General features: G+C 58.5%; 2 protein-coding genes and 1 long non-coding RNA gene across 6 annotated transcripts in view; 2 read left to right on the top strand and 1 right to left on the bottom strand.

Annotated features, from left to right (window-relative positions):
• Positions 1-9703, top strand: part of ACSF2 (acyl-CoA synthetase family member 2) — a 41738-nt gene extending 32035 nt beyond the window's left edge. Inside the window, exons 11-16 of the mRNA XM_072881668.1 lie at positions 6786-6893; positions 7039-7190; positions 7569-7710; positions 9022-9132; positions 9328-9396; positions 9492-9703. Of these exons, the coding sequence (XP_072737769.1) occupies positions 6786-6893; positions 7039-7190; positions 7569-7710; positions 9022-9132; positions 9328-9396; positions 9492-9542 (633 nt within the window). The 3' untranslated portion in view covers positions 9543-9703. The remainder of the gene's footprint in view (positions 1-6785; positions 6894-7038; positions 7191-7568; positions 7711-9021; positions 9133-9327; positions 9397-9491) is intronic.
• Positions 9704-10140: 437 nt separating this feature from the next.
• Positions 10141-12010, bottom strand: LOC140660626 (uncharacterized). The gene is made up of 3 exons (XR_012045435.1): positions 11413-12010; positions 11068-11136; positions 10141-10615 (listed from the first exon to the last, which is right to left on the bottom strand). It is a non-coding gene; the product is annotated as an uncharacterized lncRNA (long non-coding RNA).
• On the top strand, positions 12004-14629 carry RSAD1 (radical S-adenosyl methionine domain containing 1). 4 transcript variants are annotated; one of them, XM_072881673.1, is made up of 9 exons: positions 12004-12257; positions 12783-12871; positions 12953-13157; positions 13232-13597; positions 13689-13752; positions 13849-13996; positions 14072-14126; positions 14202-14305; positions 14384-14629. In XM_072881673.1, exons 1-9 carry the CDS (start codon positions 12096-12098, stop codon positions 14619-14621), a joined length of 1431 nt encoding a protein of 476 aa, XP_072737774.1. In that variant the 5' UTR covers positions 12004-12095; the 3' UTR covers positions 14622-14629. The 4 variants fall into 4 exon arrangements, with proteins under 4 accessions (XP_072737774.1, XP_072737773.1, XP_072737772.1 ...); XM_072881672.1 differs by having other exon boundaries at positions 12738-12871; XM_072881671.1 differs by lacking the exon at positions 12004-12257 and having other exon boundaries at positions 12362-12871; positions 12989-13157.
• Positions 14630-14822: the final 193 nt, after the last annotated feature.

Here is a 14822-nt window from a genome sequence, read left to right as displayed (position 1 = left end):
ACTGTAGGGTTTAAAACTGTGGCTGGAGCAGGCAGGCTGTGGACAGGGGTAAGACCCGTAGCTTCCTCGTGAAGACACTGTGATGTAGCTGCCACGATGCTGGTGCGAGGTGGGAAGCTGTCCCTACCCCGAGGGCTCCCCGCCAGCCCAGTGCCTGCAGCAGAGGTTAGGTGGATGCCAGGTTATTTTTGGTCCCGCGGAGGGGTGGCAGCAGGGCAGTGCTACTGGGGGAAAGGTGTCTGCTTCTCAGCTCCATTTCTCCAGGCACAAATGTTGAATAAAAGGAAGTTCTTTCTCCTAATGTTTTTTGATTTCCATGCCTCGGTGAGCACATTCCTGTGGTGGGAGCTGGTTGGCATCTGCCACAGCTGGCACCTTGCCCCTGGGGTCCCAGCTGTTTGTGTTTTGAGCTGCTCGCTGGCAGGATCTGGTCTTCCCGCACCGGGTTTTGCAGCCCTCAACCGTCCAGCAAACGTCCAGCGATCCTCAAAAGCTTGCTTGGGTCCTGCTCGTGGGTGGCTCGCAGTCTGGCGATGACAATGGCAGCAGTGTCGGCGTTCCCTCTGCCGCGGTGGGATACCGCAGTGAGCTGGGGCCCGTCCAGCCCCCTACCTCGCAGGCCCCCTGGGACCGGCGCTGCTAGGACATCGCAGAAGAGGCAGGATTATCCTGCCATCCTCTCTTTCTTAATTGATTAACAGTCCTGCAAACATTCCCGGTGCCTGGTAATTTGCAGATGCTGGACTCCCCTCCTCTCCTTCTTGGAGGTGTTGTGGGCTAAGCAAATAAATACAGTTTTTGAAACAGTATAAATATAGATATGGGGTGTTTCTTTGGTGCTGCAGGTCAGAGCTGTTTTGATACAACATCGGAGATGGTCTTTTCCATGTTTAATCTTTATTTTTGTTAGTACTGACAATTCTGGCATATCAAGACAGCTGCATGTGCGTTACTCCATGTTAAAATATTCCATTGCTTGCTTAAGCCTGATTCTGTAGCTTTGGAAGGGATCCAGATCTAGTTTTGTATGGCAGTGCACACTAGCCATCACCTTCTTGAAGTGGCATCAGTGTAGCTGGCCTTGGGGTCCAGGCTGGAGGCGAGGGCTCAGGCAGCTTGGGGAGGTGCGCTGGGGTGCACGTGCTGTCCCTGTTTGCAGCCTGCACAGCACCAGCCCTTGCGGAGCTGAGCCCCTGCCTCTGCCTGGCGCTGGGTGCTGGGGACGGAGCAGGGTGGGAGAAGGTGCAAGCTCTGCAGTGTCCCGGGGGAGTTGTCCCAAGCGTGGAGCACCCTCCAGGCAGTGTTTGAGGAGCCCTGGTGGGTGGGTGTGGGGACCCTGAGAGGGTCTCCAGGGTCCCCCCTCTTCCAGGCAGTACCTGAGAAATCCCTGGCTTTTGGTGATGTGCAAGTATCCCATCAGCGATGGTGGCATCTGGGGCTCTGAGTTCAGACCCGAGTTATCATTTCTATTTGACACGCTTCTATTGACTACCCTTCACTGCGGTATGGGGACCCAGGCTGCTTGTTGAGCTGGAGGAGGTGGTGGTGGGTGCACCTCCTTCCTTCTGATGGTTTTCTTCCACTGTAGCGTGGCCTCCACCCATTGATATGTTGCCAGTTTGGCTCCCCATCGATGTCCACCCACCCTTCCCTTCTGTCTGATCCCAGCAGCTGCTGCATGATGCTCTTGGCCTCTCCTGCGAAGCTCACCCAGCCCTTGCTGCCTCTCCCCAGCCCTGCCGTGTCCACCCTGCAAGGCACCGGGCATCCCCTAGCAGCCCGCTGCTCTGCCCAGGGCTGCTGTCCTCTCTGCAGCTCTTGCAGGCTCTGAAGAAGAGTGGAGCTTTCTTCCCTTGCAGAACAGAACTGATCCATGCAAGACCTCTGACTTTCCCAAATGCTCCCCAGCCATGAGTCCCCCCGTTCTCAAAATGGAAAATGGGCTCCACTCGGTGACAACTTCCGTGCTTGTCCTTGGCCAAAGTGAGACCTCTCCACCCCATCCCACCTCATTTTTGGGGAGGACCTGATGAGTAGGTGGTTTCAGTAGCTGCAGAAGCTATGGGAATGTGCTGTGAGGACATTAAGCGCAGCATGGAAACAGCAAGGTTCTGGACTTCCAGCCATGTGTTCGGTGGGAGCTGAGCTCTCCAAATCCATGGGGATGTTATCTTTGCCCCTCGGTTTTTGCTGAGTTTCCTTCTCCAGCATCTTTGAGCATTCAAGTAGTCCCAAACCAGTGGTTTTCCACCCTTGCAAGACTCTTTGTTTCTGCACGTTTCCTCTCACTTTTTCCTTTTAATTCCACTTTTTCTAAATGCATTGGCACCCAGCAGCAGGGAAGATGGAGTTGATTACATAGCAAAGACCTTTTATCAAGCTGTGGATAAACCAGTAAGTAACTGCACATGCCTTTGCTGGTTGCCACTGGGCAGTGCTTCTGACATGCTGGCAGGACTGGGGAAATACTTGCAAGCCTCAAGACTTCTGCTCAGCCTGGAAAGAAGAGAGGCAGCTTTAACTCCAGACCGCGAAGGAGCAGTTTGTCCTGACTGTACAATAACAGGAGGTTAATTTTCAGCGGCGGTCTTCTGGCCCGGGCAAGCTGGGTTGCCATTTTTGCAGTGGTCTCCTTCTGAGGCAAAGCCATTGCGTGCTACAACACAAAGACAGTGCTTTGGGGACCTGATATTTTTGGGAACTTTTTAAGCCCGATCCAAACTGGGACTGTCTGGCAGCTCTCTGGGGCGGGGGGGGGGGGAGAAATGCCAACAGGGTGGCCACCCTTGGAGGTTTGTCCTACAAGACCTGCTTGTTTGTGTCCTGACATTTTTGACACAAAGATGGTACTGTTGCTGGGGAAGGAAATGAAATCTCAGTGTGACATAGGTGGGACGTGATCAGAAGTTGTTTTTTTGCAGCAGCAAAGTTGACCTGAAGGTTCAGGAATATTCCAATACAATTTGGGATAGCGGGACATGTCCAAAGCAAGGAGGCACGTGTCCCCAGAGGACAGCAAAAGTCAGGGTGATCTTGGTAGGGAGCAGCTGAATGAGGGAAGATCGTTGCTCAGTTGAGAATGATTTGGAGCTGGCTGCAAAGGGAATGGCTGGGGTTGACTTTGGTGGAGATATCTGAGGCAGACAACACGCTCAGCATTGGTTTAGGGGTAATTAGATCCATCCGGCATGTTACACTGAGAGAGGTTCAAAGGGTCTCTTATAGGTTCCTTAGCACATCTCTTGGGTTGCCAGTATGCTTTCTGTTGTTCATTACGCCTTCTTTGAAGTCTGAAAATCCCTATTATTTCATGGTCAATTTGCTTCTTTTTTCCGAGGCCAATATTGTCTTCAGCAAAGCTCAATTTCAGTAGGTTTTAGTTTGGTGGTTCAAGCCCTGCCATCATCCTCCAGCGTGGCATAACCAGAGAGTGGTGATGAGGGATGTGAAGATCCTCCCTGAGCATTGTTCAGGTCCAGAGCAGGTTTCCTCCGAGGATCTCGTGTCCTGCAGCCCTGACCTTCTGCTCCAGTCCCACCCAGCATAACCCCACTTGGGGTACTGGTGGTCCTGAAGCCAGCCTTTTCATTGCAGCCTTTCAGCAGCAGTTGAATGTGGAGGGAAGTGAGTGTTTTTATTGCCGTTGAATGCTGGGGAAAACTGAGGAGCAGAGAGCTGATGTGACTTGTTCCAAGTTATGCAATAAATAAGCGGCACGGTTGGGAAAAACCCAGGGTCTTCAGAGTCCCTGCTCTCCCCACCAGATCAGTCTGCCTTCCAAATGTTTACTAAAGAGACTGGAGTCTGATTGTTTTTACTTTATTTTTAATTTTTAGACGCTTCCTTCTTCAGGCTGTTTTGCCTGTTCCGCAGCGGCCAGTGTTTAAACAGTGCTAGCAGGAAATGTTTTTGAAATGTGCTTTAAAAAACACAGTTCTGCTAAGATGTTCTTTTTATTCCTGGTTTAGACAGAGGCTTACAATTCACAAAGAATGAATCTCTTGTCGGTAGGAGTAAGTTAGGCAGCAGTTTCTCTTGGAGCTGTCCTTGTCATTGCTGAAGGCAGGACTGATCTGCGTGCTAGGCATCGGGGGGTCACTTGTGGTCCTCACAGTAAAAAAGGCTTTACAGTCAATTGTATTCTGTACTCTTGTAGCTCCTCTCAAAGCCAAGGGTCTAAGCTGGACTCCTTGCCTCTGAAAAGCTTTGCTTTGACACAAGATATAGCTCCAGTGGAAATTATGGAGCTGATGCGGAAATTATCGGGTGAGGTTTTCTGGACTGAATTATACCAGATGACAAGGCTAGATGATGCTAAGTGTCCCTTTGGGACTTGAAAGCTATGAATCTTCGTGGATATCTCCAAGCTTAAATTGGTATATGGGTTTTGTGGAAGCATTGTTTCATCTCATGCATCACGAGCCGTGGCCGGGCTGGGACAATGGAGCTGTTGGAGGATGCTCCATGCATCAGATGAGGATGGGGAAGGACAGCAGCGCTGGTGCGAGGGCTTGCTCCAGCCACTGCCTCGGTCCTGGGCATGCAGATGGGGAAAACACTATCCCTAGAGAGAAATGCTGTCTTGGAAAGGTCAGGAGCAACATCCTGGTGTCTGGCTGCAGAGAGCGGTGCCGGTGCAGGCAGGCTGGGACGGGAAGGCAGCGATCAGGCAGCAGACTGAAGGCTGGAGGTTCAGACCCACGTTGCTCTTTGGGCTGAGTCGGGAAGCCCATTACCAAGGGTGTGAGGGTGTTTATGGGGACAAGCCACTGGCCAAGGCACGGCCGGCCGGTGCTTGGGGTACACGGCACGCTGCCAGGCATCTACAGGAGCCTGGTGAGCCGCGGTACCCGCAGCATCGTCCTGCCAGGAGCTGCCTGCTGCTGTGTCCAATTAAACTGCTGGAGCAACTCGGAGAGGCAGAAGGGGTTGACTCAGGGCTTGGCCGGGATCCTGGGGCCGACATTGCAATTCATCCAGCAGAGTGAAACAAAAAAACAAAGGCGCTGGGATTTTTAATAAGTGTTTAAGATCTTGGATTTGTGTCTCGTCAGTCATTTGATCCAGCCACAGGACTCGTATTAGTGGGTAGGAGAGAAATCCTGTCTGAGCATTAGATGCTGTAGGTTTCCACCCCGGCTGGGAAGCTATCATTGCGTCTGGTAGGAGAAGCCTATTTACAGTCGCTCCCTGTGGGTTGCCAGGCTCCTAGCAGATGGTCCCTGCAGCATCCTGGAGACGATCTCCTCCAGATTCCTGGCTAAGAGGAGGCTCCTGCAAATCTCCAGCTCGGATTCATGCTGACCCTGGTGCCGTCAAACGAGCGTCAGCCATTATGACAGACCGTGCCCAACATGAGATCCTTCAGCAGCCCCGAGCAGCAGAAAGCGCCAAGTGCTCCCACCAGTATTATGTATAGCTTGTTCGGGATATACGCATGCTTGTTCAGGATGCCTCATCATAGTACTTTGCAAAGCCCCTCATTAATTTTGGGCGCAGTGCCTGGAGTTCAGTGAGCGCTGTGCAGACATGCCCTTGCAGCCAGCAATGGAGCCCAGGCATTTGCTCTAAAGAGATGACCCAGGTCTGGGTGCCAAGGCTGTATGAAGATGGTCGAGCCCTGCTGCAGTTTGGTGGGTCAGAGCTGCTCACGTTTCAGTCTGAAGATGTGGAGAAGAAAGGAGCAAATACTTCCCGCATCAGCCCTTTCCCAGCTGTGCTCTCCCAGCAAAGCAGCCACCGGTGATATTAATGGGTGGGAGAGCAACCCTGCTTGATGACACATGACATGCTGTGTGGGTTAGAGAGACCAGAGCAGTGTTCCAGCATGTCCCACCACTGAAACACAGCTCCCAAGAGCTGGAGGTGAAGCAGCAATTCCAGCAATGGTGCTGTCGGTGCAGCTCAGAGCTGCCCAGAGCACCTCCTGCCCAGCTCCTGCTGTCTTGGCAGACCACCGAGTTGGGCATAAAGAGCTGGAATTTTCCTCCGAAGAGAAGTGACCTTCAGCTGGGGTGACTCAGAGCCTGCCGTTGGGATTAGCGGTGAGGGAGGTTTAGCAGCGAGAAGCTTTTGTCCTGCTGTGAGGCTTTCAGTCTGTAAGTGCAGCTGCGCTGAGCGTTGTGGAGCCTCGCCGAGCATTGTGCAGCCTCGTGATGCCTTTACGAGGGTTACAGGAGCTGATGTCTGCACAAAAGGATCTGGAGCAAGCAGCCGTGCTGCAGGACATGTGGTCTCCCACAGCAGCCCACTGCTGGCTCCAAGGTTTTTCCAAAGCGATGTCCGATGTGCCCTGAGCTGTAGAAGATACAGGGTGAACTCAGCACCTTGAGTAGATGGCTGCAAGGGCACCAAGGCAAAATCAGTGTCTGGCAGAGATGGTAGGGAGTCAACAGGACAGGGCTTGGAGAGACATAGGTTAAAAAAGAGGAGGGTGAACCCTGGGGTCCTCCAAGAAAAGTAGTTGGGGTGTCAAAAGTACATGACACCCAAAGTGTCCTGCATGGTGGGGGGCTGGAACACAGCGATGGAGGTGAGGAAGGCCGTGGCAGGCAGGTGCAGGGCTGCTTTAGCTCCTGTCTCTCCAGGACTCTCTGGCAGGAGTGTCTGGAGAGCCCGTCCATGGGCCAGGAGAGCAGTGCTTGCCTGTGACCCGAGTGACTTGTGAGAACATCCTCCTTCCACCCCACTTTCCCCTGTGGTCATCACTAGCTTCATCTTTCCCTTGCCTGGAGCTGCGTGGTCCTCTTTCGCCTTGAGGCATGTTTCTCCTCTTGTGTTTGTAGGTTGCCTATGGGACCACAGAAAACAGCCCCGTCACCTTCATGGGATTCCCCAATGACAGTATCACCAGAAAAACCGAGACGGTGGGATGCGTCTTTCCCCACACAGAGGTGACCATGACCCTCCCCACCTGCTCCAGGTCCTCTGCCTGCAGCAGACCTCAGTCCGTCCTCCCTGTCTGGTGCTGGAGTTGAGCTATGCCATCACGTTTGGCTCAGACATCCCCTACTAAGCCCTTCTTCTCTTCCATTGCAGGCAAAAATTGAGGATCCAGAAACAGGGAAGTCTGTCCCTCTGAACACTCCTGGGGAGCTTCAGATCCGTGGCTACTGCGTCATGCTGGGCTACTGGGATGATGCCGCCAAGACGAGCGAAGTGGTCACTGCTGAGAGGTGGTACAAGACGGGGTGAGTCTGGAAACAGCCTTGCTCCTCCTGGTCTGATCTCTCTGTGAAACTTCGGAACTGCTTTTAGCACAGAGCCCTCGGTGCCAAGTGCCCCTAGAGATGGGGATAGTCACTTTGCTACTGGTGCGATGGAGGGGCTGTGGGGGTACACCGCAGGGGCAGGAATCGCCTCCCCCCAAGCCCTGATGTTTGTGTGGATGCTGCCGATGGCAATGCCTGGCTGTAGCAGGAGCTCTTTGATCTCTTCCATGTGTTCAGGTGGCATCTCAGCCATTACCCTCTGGATAATCTGACCTGGCCTCCGGACCAGGCTGGGTGGGAGCATCAGCCATTCTTCCACCCAGCTGCGACAGGACTAGGAGTGTGGTGTCTTTGCAGGGACCTTGCGAGCCTGGATGAGCATGGCTACTGCAAAATTATAGGCCGTTGCAAGGACATGATTATTCGGGGAGGAGAGAACATCTACCCAGCAGAACTTGAGCAGTTTCTCCACACTCATCCCAAGGTTGAGGAGGTCCAGGTGAGCGGGAAGCAGGTAGGGTAGGTGAGCAGCCAATGGTCTCTGTGGTGGGAAACCTGTACACAAAGCTGCTGGGACTGCTGCTTGGGACCTGGTTGACTTCCCCTGTTTTCAGCATCTCCTTTTGTGTAATACTGTTTGGCAAGCGGGAGGGAGAGACTCATGGCAGGGAAGGGGCAGGCAGAGCTCCTGGCATGGGGCATGTTGGTTTGGGCAATCCCCTTGTGCACCAGCTTCACGTCTGCAAAGTAGTGACTGTCATTCTTCTTTGGTTTTTAAACTGCCTGTCCACTTTCATAGCTCCCTCTGAAATTCTTACTTGGAAAGCAGTCTGGAAGGACAGTTTTTACTGATAATTAATTACTAAATCCAAAAAGACTCCTCCAAGGAGTCCCTGGAGATGAGGAGCGAGACTTAGTTTGACCCCTTTGCAAGACAGCAATGATTTGCAGCACTGAGCAGCTGCTCCCAGTCTGCTGGGATTGTTCTCCAGGTTTTGTGCCAGACAAGTTTCCCCATAAATAAACCACTTAGTCAGTGTTGTGCCTGTGCCAGGCTAGCATCTCTCCTTGGAACAGTCCCAGTGCAGATGGGTTGCAAACCAGCCCTGTTTATGTAGTTTCTAGGGCTTTATGTCACTGCTCTGGACTCAAAAGGATCGACGTGTCTCTAGGATTTCGAGATACTGGTTCAAGGCGGGGGAATGACAGTAGGACTCTTGTGAAATAGTATGAGCAAACTTTAGAAGAGAAACTTGGGAAGCCCATCTCCTGGTGTCACAGGCAGTGGTCTACTAAGATCTGCCATTATAAGGGTTTCAAATAATCCTTTAATTCGACTTCATCCCCCTCTTGCTGTTTCATCTGGAGATCCCAAAGCACTCGAAGCAGCCTCCCAAGTCTCCCTGTTGGTCGTGAAACCTGTTGCCCCATTTTTGGGGGAAGCAGAGGCACGCAGAGGGATGACAAGTCCATGTTGCACCCACAGTGAGCTGCCACCTGGCTGGTCTGACTCAGCCCTCGCTCCAGTGACTTTGCAAAACCAAAGGAAGGTGCTGGCATCTGGGTGCCCAGCCTGCTCTGCCACCTTTCCTCTGGCAAATGGTTGGGAAGTCCTTCCAGGAGGGCTCAATGTCATGTAGAAAGCACCGGTGGGGTGGTCAGGCAGCTCAAGCTCCCTTTACACAGCCCCATGCCACGACTCCAGCATCCCGTGATGTGGGTCAGGGCTCACACCACTTTTCCAGCACACATACCCTGCAGGAGGAGAGGGATGTCCCCAGGGGTCACACCATCCTTCTGTCCCAACCAGGTGGTTGGTGTGAAGGATTCGCGGATGGGAGAAGAGATCTGCGCCTGCATCCGAGTGAGGGCTGAGCAGGACTGCACCGAGGAAGAGATTAAAGCTTTCTGCAAAGGGAAGGTGGGTCTCCCACTCCTCTGAGCCCAGTAATTCAGTTCCCTGCCAGACCAGGACACCCAGTAGCTGCTGGGGATTTGCAGATGAAAGTGCAGGGGTGTAGAGCAACTGGGGATCCAGCCCTGGCTTGGGTAGTACCAGCTGGGCAGGATACACTGTTCCCAGCAGGTTGCGTAGCGGTTGGTTTTCTCTTCCCAGATCTCCCATTTCAAGATCCCGCGGTACGTCGTGTTTGTGGGTCAGTACCCGCTCACTGTCTCAGGCAAGGTAAGAGCGGGGCTGGGGCAGGGCAGGAGCCCTGGCCTCCTGTCCCGTCTCCTGTCTGAATCTCTTCTCCTCCTCCTCTCTGCACTTTATTCCAGATTCAGAAGTACAAGTTGAGGGAGCAGATGGAGAAGCACCTTCAGCTCTGAGCTCGGCAAGGCAGAAGCAAAAGGGGGATAAATCAGCCCCGCTTCAGCCAGCTTTGCATCTGCTTTTCACCTGTGCCTTGGGCTACACGGTAGAGACCCTCCTCCCCGACGTCAGGGTGATGGCACTTTTAGTTAATAAAACAGAGAGCCTTTTTTTCCCAGTTGGGTTTGTTCCTTTGCCAACAGAAATACTGCGGTGCGAGGAAGGGATGCTTATTTCTGGAGTTCTCTCCAGAACTGCTACTGAAAGACCTTATGAAGCTTTTACAGCCTTGCATCTCTCTGAGCAATTTGGCTGCAGCCATTTCAGAGGACTTGAACAGATGCTGGTAGATATTTTGCTCATATTTTAAGTTGTAACAGCCTGGCCTGGCTTCCTAAGGTAGGTGAATACCTTCTCTGCTTGGGTGCTGCTGAGACTCCTGGGTCACACAACACAGCCCAGTGAAATGACCCAGCTGAGGAACTTGAAATGAGGGACAGGGGCTTTAGAGAGTGAGACTTTGCATGGGAAGGGGCTCCCTAAAGCTAGCTGGAAAAGCTCACCCTGTTCACACCTCCCCTAGGCCTTCTGACCCCCAAAGAAACTTCTCCAAGGTAGACAGACTTCGTGTTGTTTATTTGGTTGTTTTGGACAAGACAGTAAGGATTTTGCAGAAATACCAAAGTTCCTGTCCCATCAGCAGTGTGAAGCAGAACATACCTGGGACAGCGTTTTACGGGAGTTATTTGGTACCTCCCAACCATGAAACACTACTCCAAGAAGTGGAAGAACAGAGCTCCTCTTCCTTCCCGGCAGAAGTGTCCCACCCCAACTGGGAAACAGATAACGTTGCTGATGACTCTCGCTGACCTCCTGGCCGTCTCCCTCCTGCTTCCTTCCCACGCAGGGGTAGCGGCTGGGCCTCCACCTCTGCGCTGGGGCTTTCTCCGGCAGTGGGGGGAAAACAGTGTAATGGGGAGAGAGGGGAAGCGTCAGCAATGTCTCGATCCTGGATCTCCCAGCTGGACTGTGGGCTCTACCCATGGAAGCAGACCAAGTGGACAACAAGCCCACAGTTCGTGCCTGCTTTCTGAAAGAAAAAAAACATGAGATGGTTTGTGTCAGACCCTTTCCTAACGGTGTCTCTCCAGCAAGTTCCTCCACTGTTCCAAAACTACTCCTGGGGCTGGTGTCAGCGTGTTTCACCGGCTTCACCTCTGCCCACCCCCGAGTACGTGGGATGTGTGCAAGAAAAACTCAGGTCTCCTCCCTGCCCTGGTTTTAGGATCCTTATGAACCTTCCTTCCCGGAGGAGGAACTGTTACCTGCATTACAGCAACTGCAGCCACTGACCTTGGGGATGCAGTGGACCTCTAAGTCTGAGGTCTAGGGAAGGACTTTTTACCTTCCTTTGCTTCTCACAGCACTAACCCAGGTGCAGGCCAGGCTTGCAGCTCAGAGGAGCTTCTCCTCTGGTTTCTGCCTGATAACTCCACCCTCTGCACAGCCCCTGTGCTGCCCAGAAGCGCCCCATGTACTCACCATCATTGGGGGTTTGCTGGTAAGAACTGGAGGTGAAGTCAGCCCTGGCTCGCGTGGGTAGACACACTGCTGAGAAACACGGTGCGCAAGCGGTCACAGCCAGCGTGCGGGGCTGCAGGCCCCCGTCGCCCCAGCCCTGCTCCCCGCAGCTCTGCTCGTGTCCCGGGAGCGGAGCTGCACCGTCCGTGGGTCTGAGCCGCAGCAGAGCCTGGGTGCCCGGGAAGCTTTCCCCGCCATCCCCTTCCCCGGGGCCCAGCCAGCCCTCGCCGGCCAGGACACCGCCTGGGGTGGCCCGTGGCCCTCCCGGCCCCCCGGGACGGCGCAGCCCTGTCTGTCAATACTCACAGGAGGGGAAGGGACGACCCTCGTGGCTGGCAGCATGGCCTCAGGCTGCAGGCAGGCTGCAGGCAGGCTCCGCGGCTTCTGCCCTTCCCCGTACCTGGGTCCCGCTCTTATGGTGCTCGCTGCCCGCTGGGAAACTCCCGGCTGCCGGGGGCTCTGCCCGGGGAGGGAGGGTTGCGTCAGGGGTGGGCTACTCCCACCTACCCCCTCCTGGCCTGGAAACAGGAATCTGCGGCCACGGCCTTTGTCGTAGACATTTCTCACTTCTCCAGGGCTATTAATAGCGCAAATTAAGAAAAAGTAATGTCCGGGACCGTCAACGCTGGGTTTGCACAACCCTGGGCGGAAAGACGCCACGGCTGCCTTCTTAGAAACGCCGGGCAGCCCCTGGATTGCAAAACCCTCCCCAGCCCCGGAGGGCAGCCGGGGGAAGCGGATTCGGGGGCAGGTCCCGGGGCTGCCTGAGCCTCGTCGGGACCGTGTGCCCGGGACGGCACCGGGGGGAGGACGTCGGCCCCGGCATCCCCAGCCGGCATCCCCCGCACAACCTCGCCGGAAGCAGGGGGCTCAGCCCTCCCTCTCCCTCCCCTCCCCACCGCCCCGGCACCGCCGCACCCGGGGGCCGGCAGGGCGGCGGGCGCGGCCCGGTGCCCGCCTCGGGGCGGAGCCGCAGCCCCGCGGGCCCGATGGCGGCGCGGGGCTGGCGGCCGGCGGCGGCGGCGATCGCTGCGGCGCGGCCCGGCGGGGGCGGCGCGGGAGGGGGTCCGGGACCGGGTCCTGCCTCGGAACCAGCCCCGGAGACGGCCCCGGAACCGGCCGCCCCCGCCACGGCCGCGCTCTACGTGCACGTGAGCGGGGGCCCCGGGCTTGCAGACGCGGGGGGTGCACGGGGACTCCGGGCCTGCACACGTGGGGGGAGGGACCAGGGACTTGCACACGTGGGGGGCGCGGGGGCACCCGAGGCTTGCACACGTGGGGGTGCACGCGGACTCCGGGCTTGCACACATGGGGCTGCATGTGGGACCTGGGGCTTGCAGGCATTGGGGGGGTGACTGTGGGACCCTGGGGCTTGCACACGTGGGGGGGCATCCCAGCCTTGCACGTGTCACAGGCACATGTGGGGCTCCCCTGCCGTGCACGTGTGCGGGGCGCTGAGGGGGGCCCCAAGCTGTGCACACGAAGGGTGGCACCCATGGGGCGCACGCTCTGTGCCCCTGGGGCAGGTGGGGAGCTTTGGGGCCCGTGCATGGGGCTGGGGCTCTCCTCCCCCAAAGCGGGTGCCCGGGGGCGGGGGTGCGGCCGTCCCCCACGGCACCCCGTGCCCGCAGTGGCCCTACTGCCGCAAGCGCTGCTCCTACTGCAACTTCAACAAGTACGTGGTGCCGGCGGTGGACGAGGCGGCCGTGCGTGCCTGTCTGGTGCGGGAGGCACGCACCCTGCTGCACCTCAGCCAGGTGCGGAGGTGGGTGCACGGGGGGGTCTCGGGGCAGGGCGCAGGGCCCTGCGGCGCCCACCCGCAGCCTCCCCACCCTCCGCCCTACAGCGTCACCTCCATCTTCTTCGGTGGGGGCACCCCCAGCCTGGCCAGCCCCCACACTGTTGCCGCAGTGCTGGAGGCCGTCGCGGGGGCTGCCCACCTCCCCGCCGCCGCTGAGGTCACGCTGGAGGCCAACCCCAGCTCTGCCGGCACACCGCACCTCGCCGGCTTCAGGGCGGCCGGTGTCAACCGCCTCTCCATCGGTGTCCAGGTGAGAGGGGCTCCCCCCTGTCCTGTCCCCTGCAGCCCCCCGTGTCCCCCACTGCCACCACACTCCCTCCACAGTCGCTGGACGACACCGAGCTGCGGCTGCTGGGCCGGGAGCACACGGCGGCGGAGGCGCGGGGGGCCGTGGAGGCAGCGCGTGGGCTCTTTCCCGGCCGAACCTCCATCGACCTCCTCTTCGGGCTGCCGGGGCAGAGCCGGGGCGCCTGGGCCCGGGGGCTGGAGGCGGCGCTGGGGCTCTGCGACGACCACGTCTCCCTGTACCAGCTGACGCTGGAGCGGGGCACGGTGCTGGCAGCACAGGTCTGGGGGGGGGCCCTGCCCGCACCCCCCCAGGACCTCCTGGCCGACATGTACCAGACCGCCCGCACCATGTTGGTGGCTGCCGGCTTCCGGCACTACGAGGTCTCCAATTTTGCAAGGAAGGTGGGGTGCCCCCCATGCTGTGCCCCCCCCATGCCATGCCACCCCCCAGCAGGCTGAGCCCCCCCCTCACTCCATGCAACGCTCTCCCCAGGGCGCTGTCAGCACTCACAACCTCTCGTACTGGCGGGCCGAGCAGTACATCGGCGTGGGGCCGGGTAAGCCGGGGTGACGGGGGGCCGGCGGGGGGGGGCGGGGGCGTGCATGGCCACCCGTGCCCCCTGAACTCCACTGTCCCCCCGCCGCCGTTGCAGGGGCGCACGGGCGGTTTGTGCCGCGGGGCGAGGGTGGCCGCAGCCGGGAGGCCCGCGTCCAGACGCTGGAGCCCGACGCCTGGATGCGGGAGGTGCAGAGCCGGGGGCACGGCACCAGGAGGCGGGTGGTGCTGAGCCCGCTGCAGCAGTGAGTACGGGGGTCCCCCCCCGCCCCCGCCCCCTCCCCCGCCGTGCTGCCCCGCAGCTCCCCATGTGCCCGCAGGCTGGAGGAGGTGCTCGCCCTGGGGCTGCGCACAGACGAGGGCATCACGCACGAGGTGAGAAACCGCGCGTGGGCGGAAGCCAGCATCGACCCGCTGCTAGCGACCCGCCGGTAACGACCCGGCACGCAGCGCTGGGGGCACTTCTCCCCCCACCTCAGCCTGGAGGCCGTGTTCGGGGCGCCGGGGGAGGCGAAGGATCTACAGCAGCAGGGCTGGCTGCTCCTGGACGGCGGGTGAGCCCCGGGGGGGGGCGCCCGTGGCGGCGGGGGCTCCCGCGCCGAGCCGGGGCTCAGCCGCCGCTTCCCCCGCAGCGGCCTGCGCTGCACGCGGGAGGGCCTGGCCCTGCTGGACTCCCTGCTGCCCGACCTGCTCTGCCAGCTGCAGCGCCGCTGGGCCCTGCCGGCCGCCCCGGCGCACCCCGGCCGGGGAGCTGCGCCCGGCTGCGGCAGCGGGGCCCCGAGGAGGAGCCCGACGGGGGACAGGGCCGGCGGCGAGCCCGCGGGGCGCACCGGGCGCGCGGGGGTTGTAAGCGGCGGCAGTGGAGAATAAAACACGCGAGCTGCGCTCGGCTGAGAGGGGTGCTGGGGGCAGCGGCACCCGGCCGCGGGGCGCCGGCGGGCGGCTCCTCCCCGGGCGCTGCCGGCCCCGGTGCCCGGCGCTGCAGGCCGCGCTAGGCCGCGGCCGCTGTACGCACGCGCAGGACTCCGCCGGGGCGGGGCGGGGCGGGCAGCTGGCGCCTGCGTGCCGCGG

The sequence above is a fragment of the Ciconia boyciana genome, chromosome 16, assembly GCF_034638445.1.
Source record: "Ciconia boyciana chromosome 16, ASM3463844v1, whole genome shotgun sequence".
In the NCBI taxonomy this organism is placed as follows: domain Eukaryota; kingdom Metazoa; phylum Chordata; class Aves; order Ciconiiformes; family Ciconiidae; genus Ciconia; species Ciconia boyciana.
Note: the sequence above shows the minus strand (reverse complement) of the source record. Positions and strands in the feature narration are given on the sequence as shown.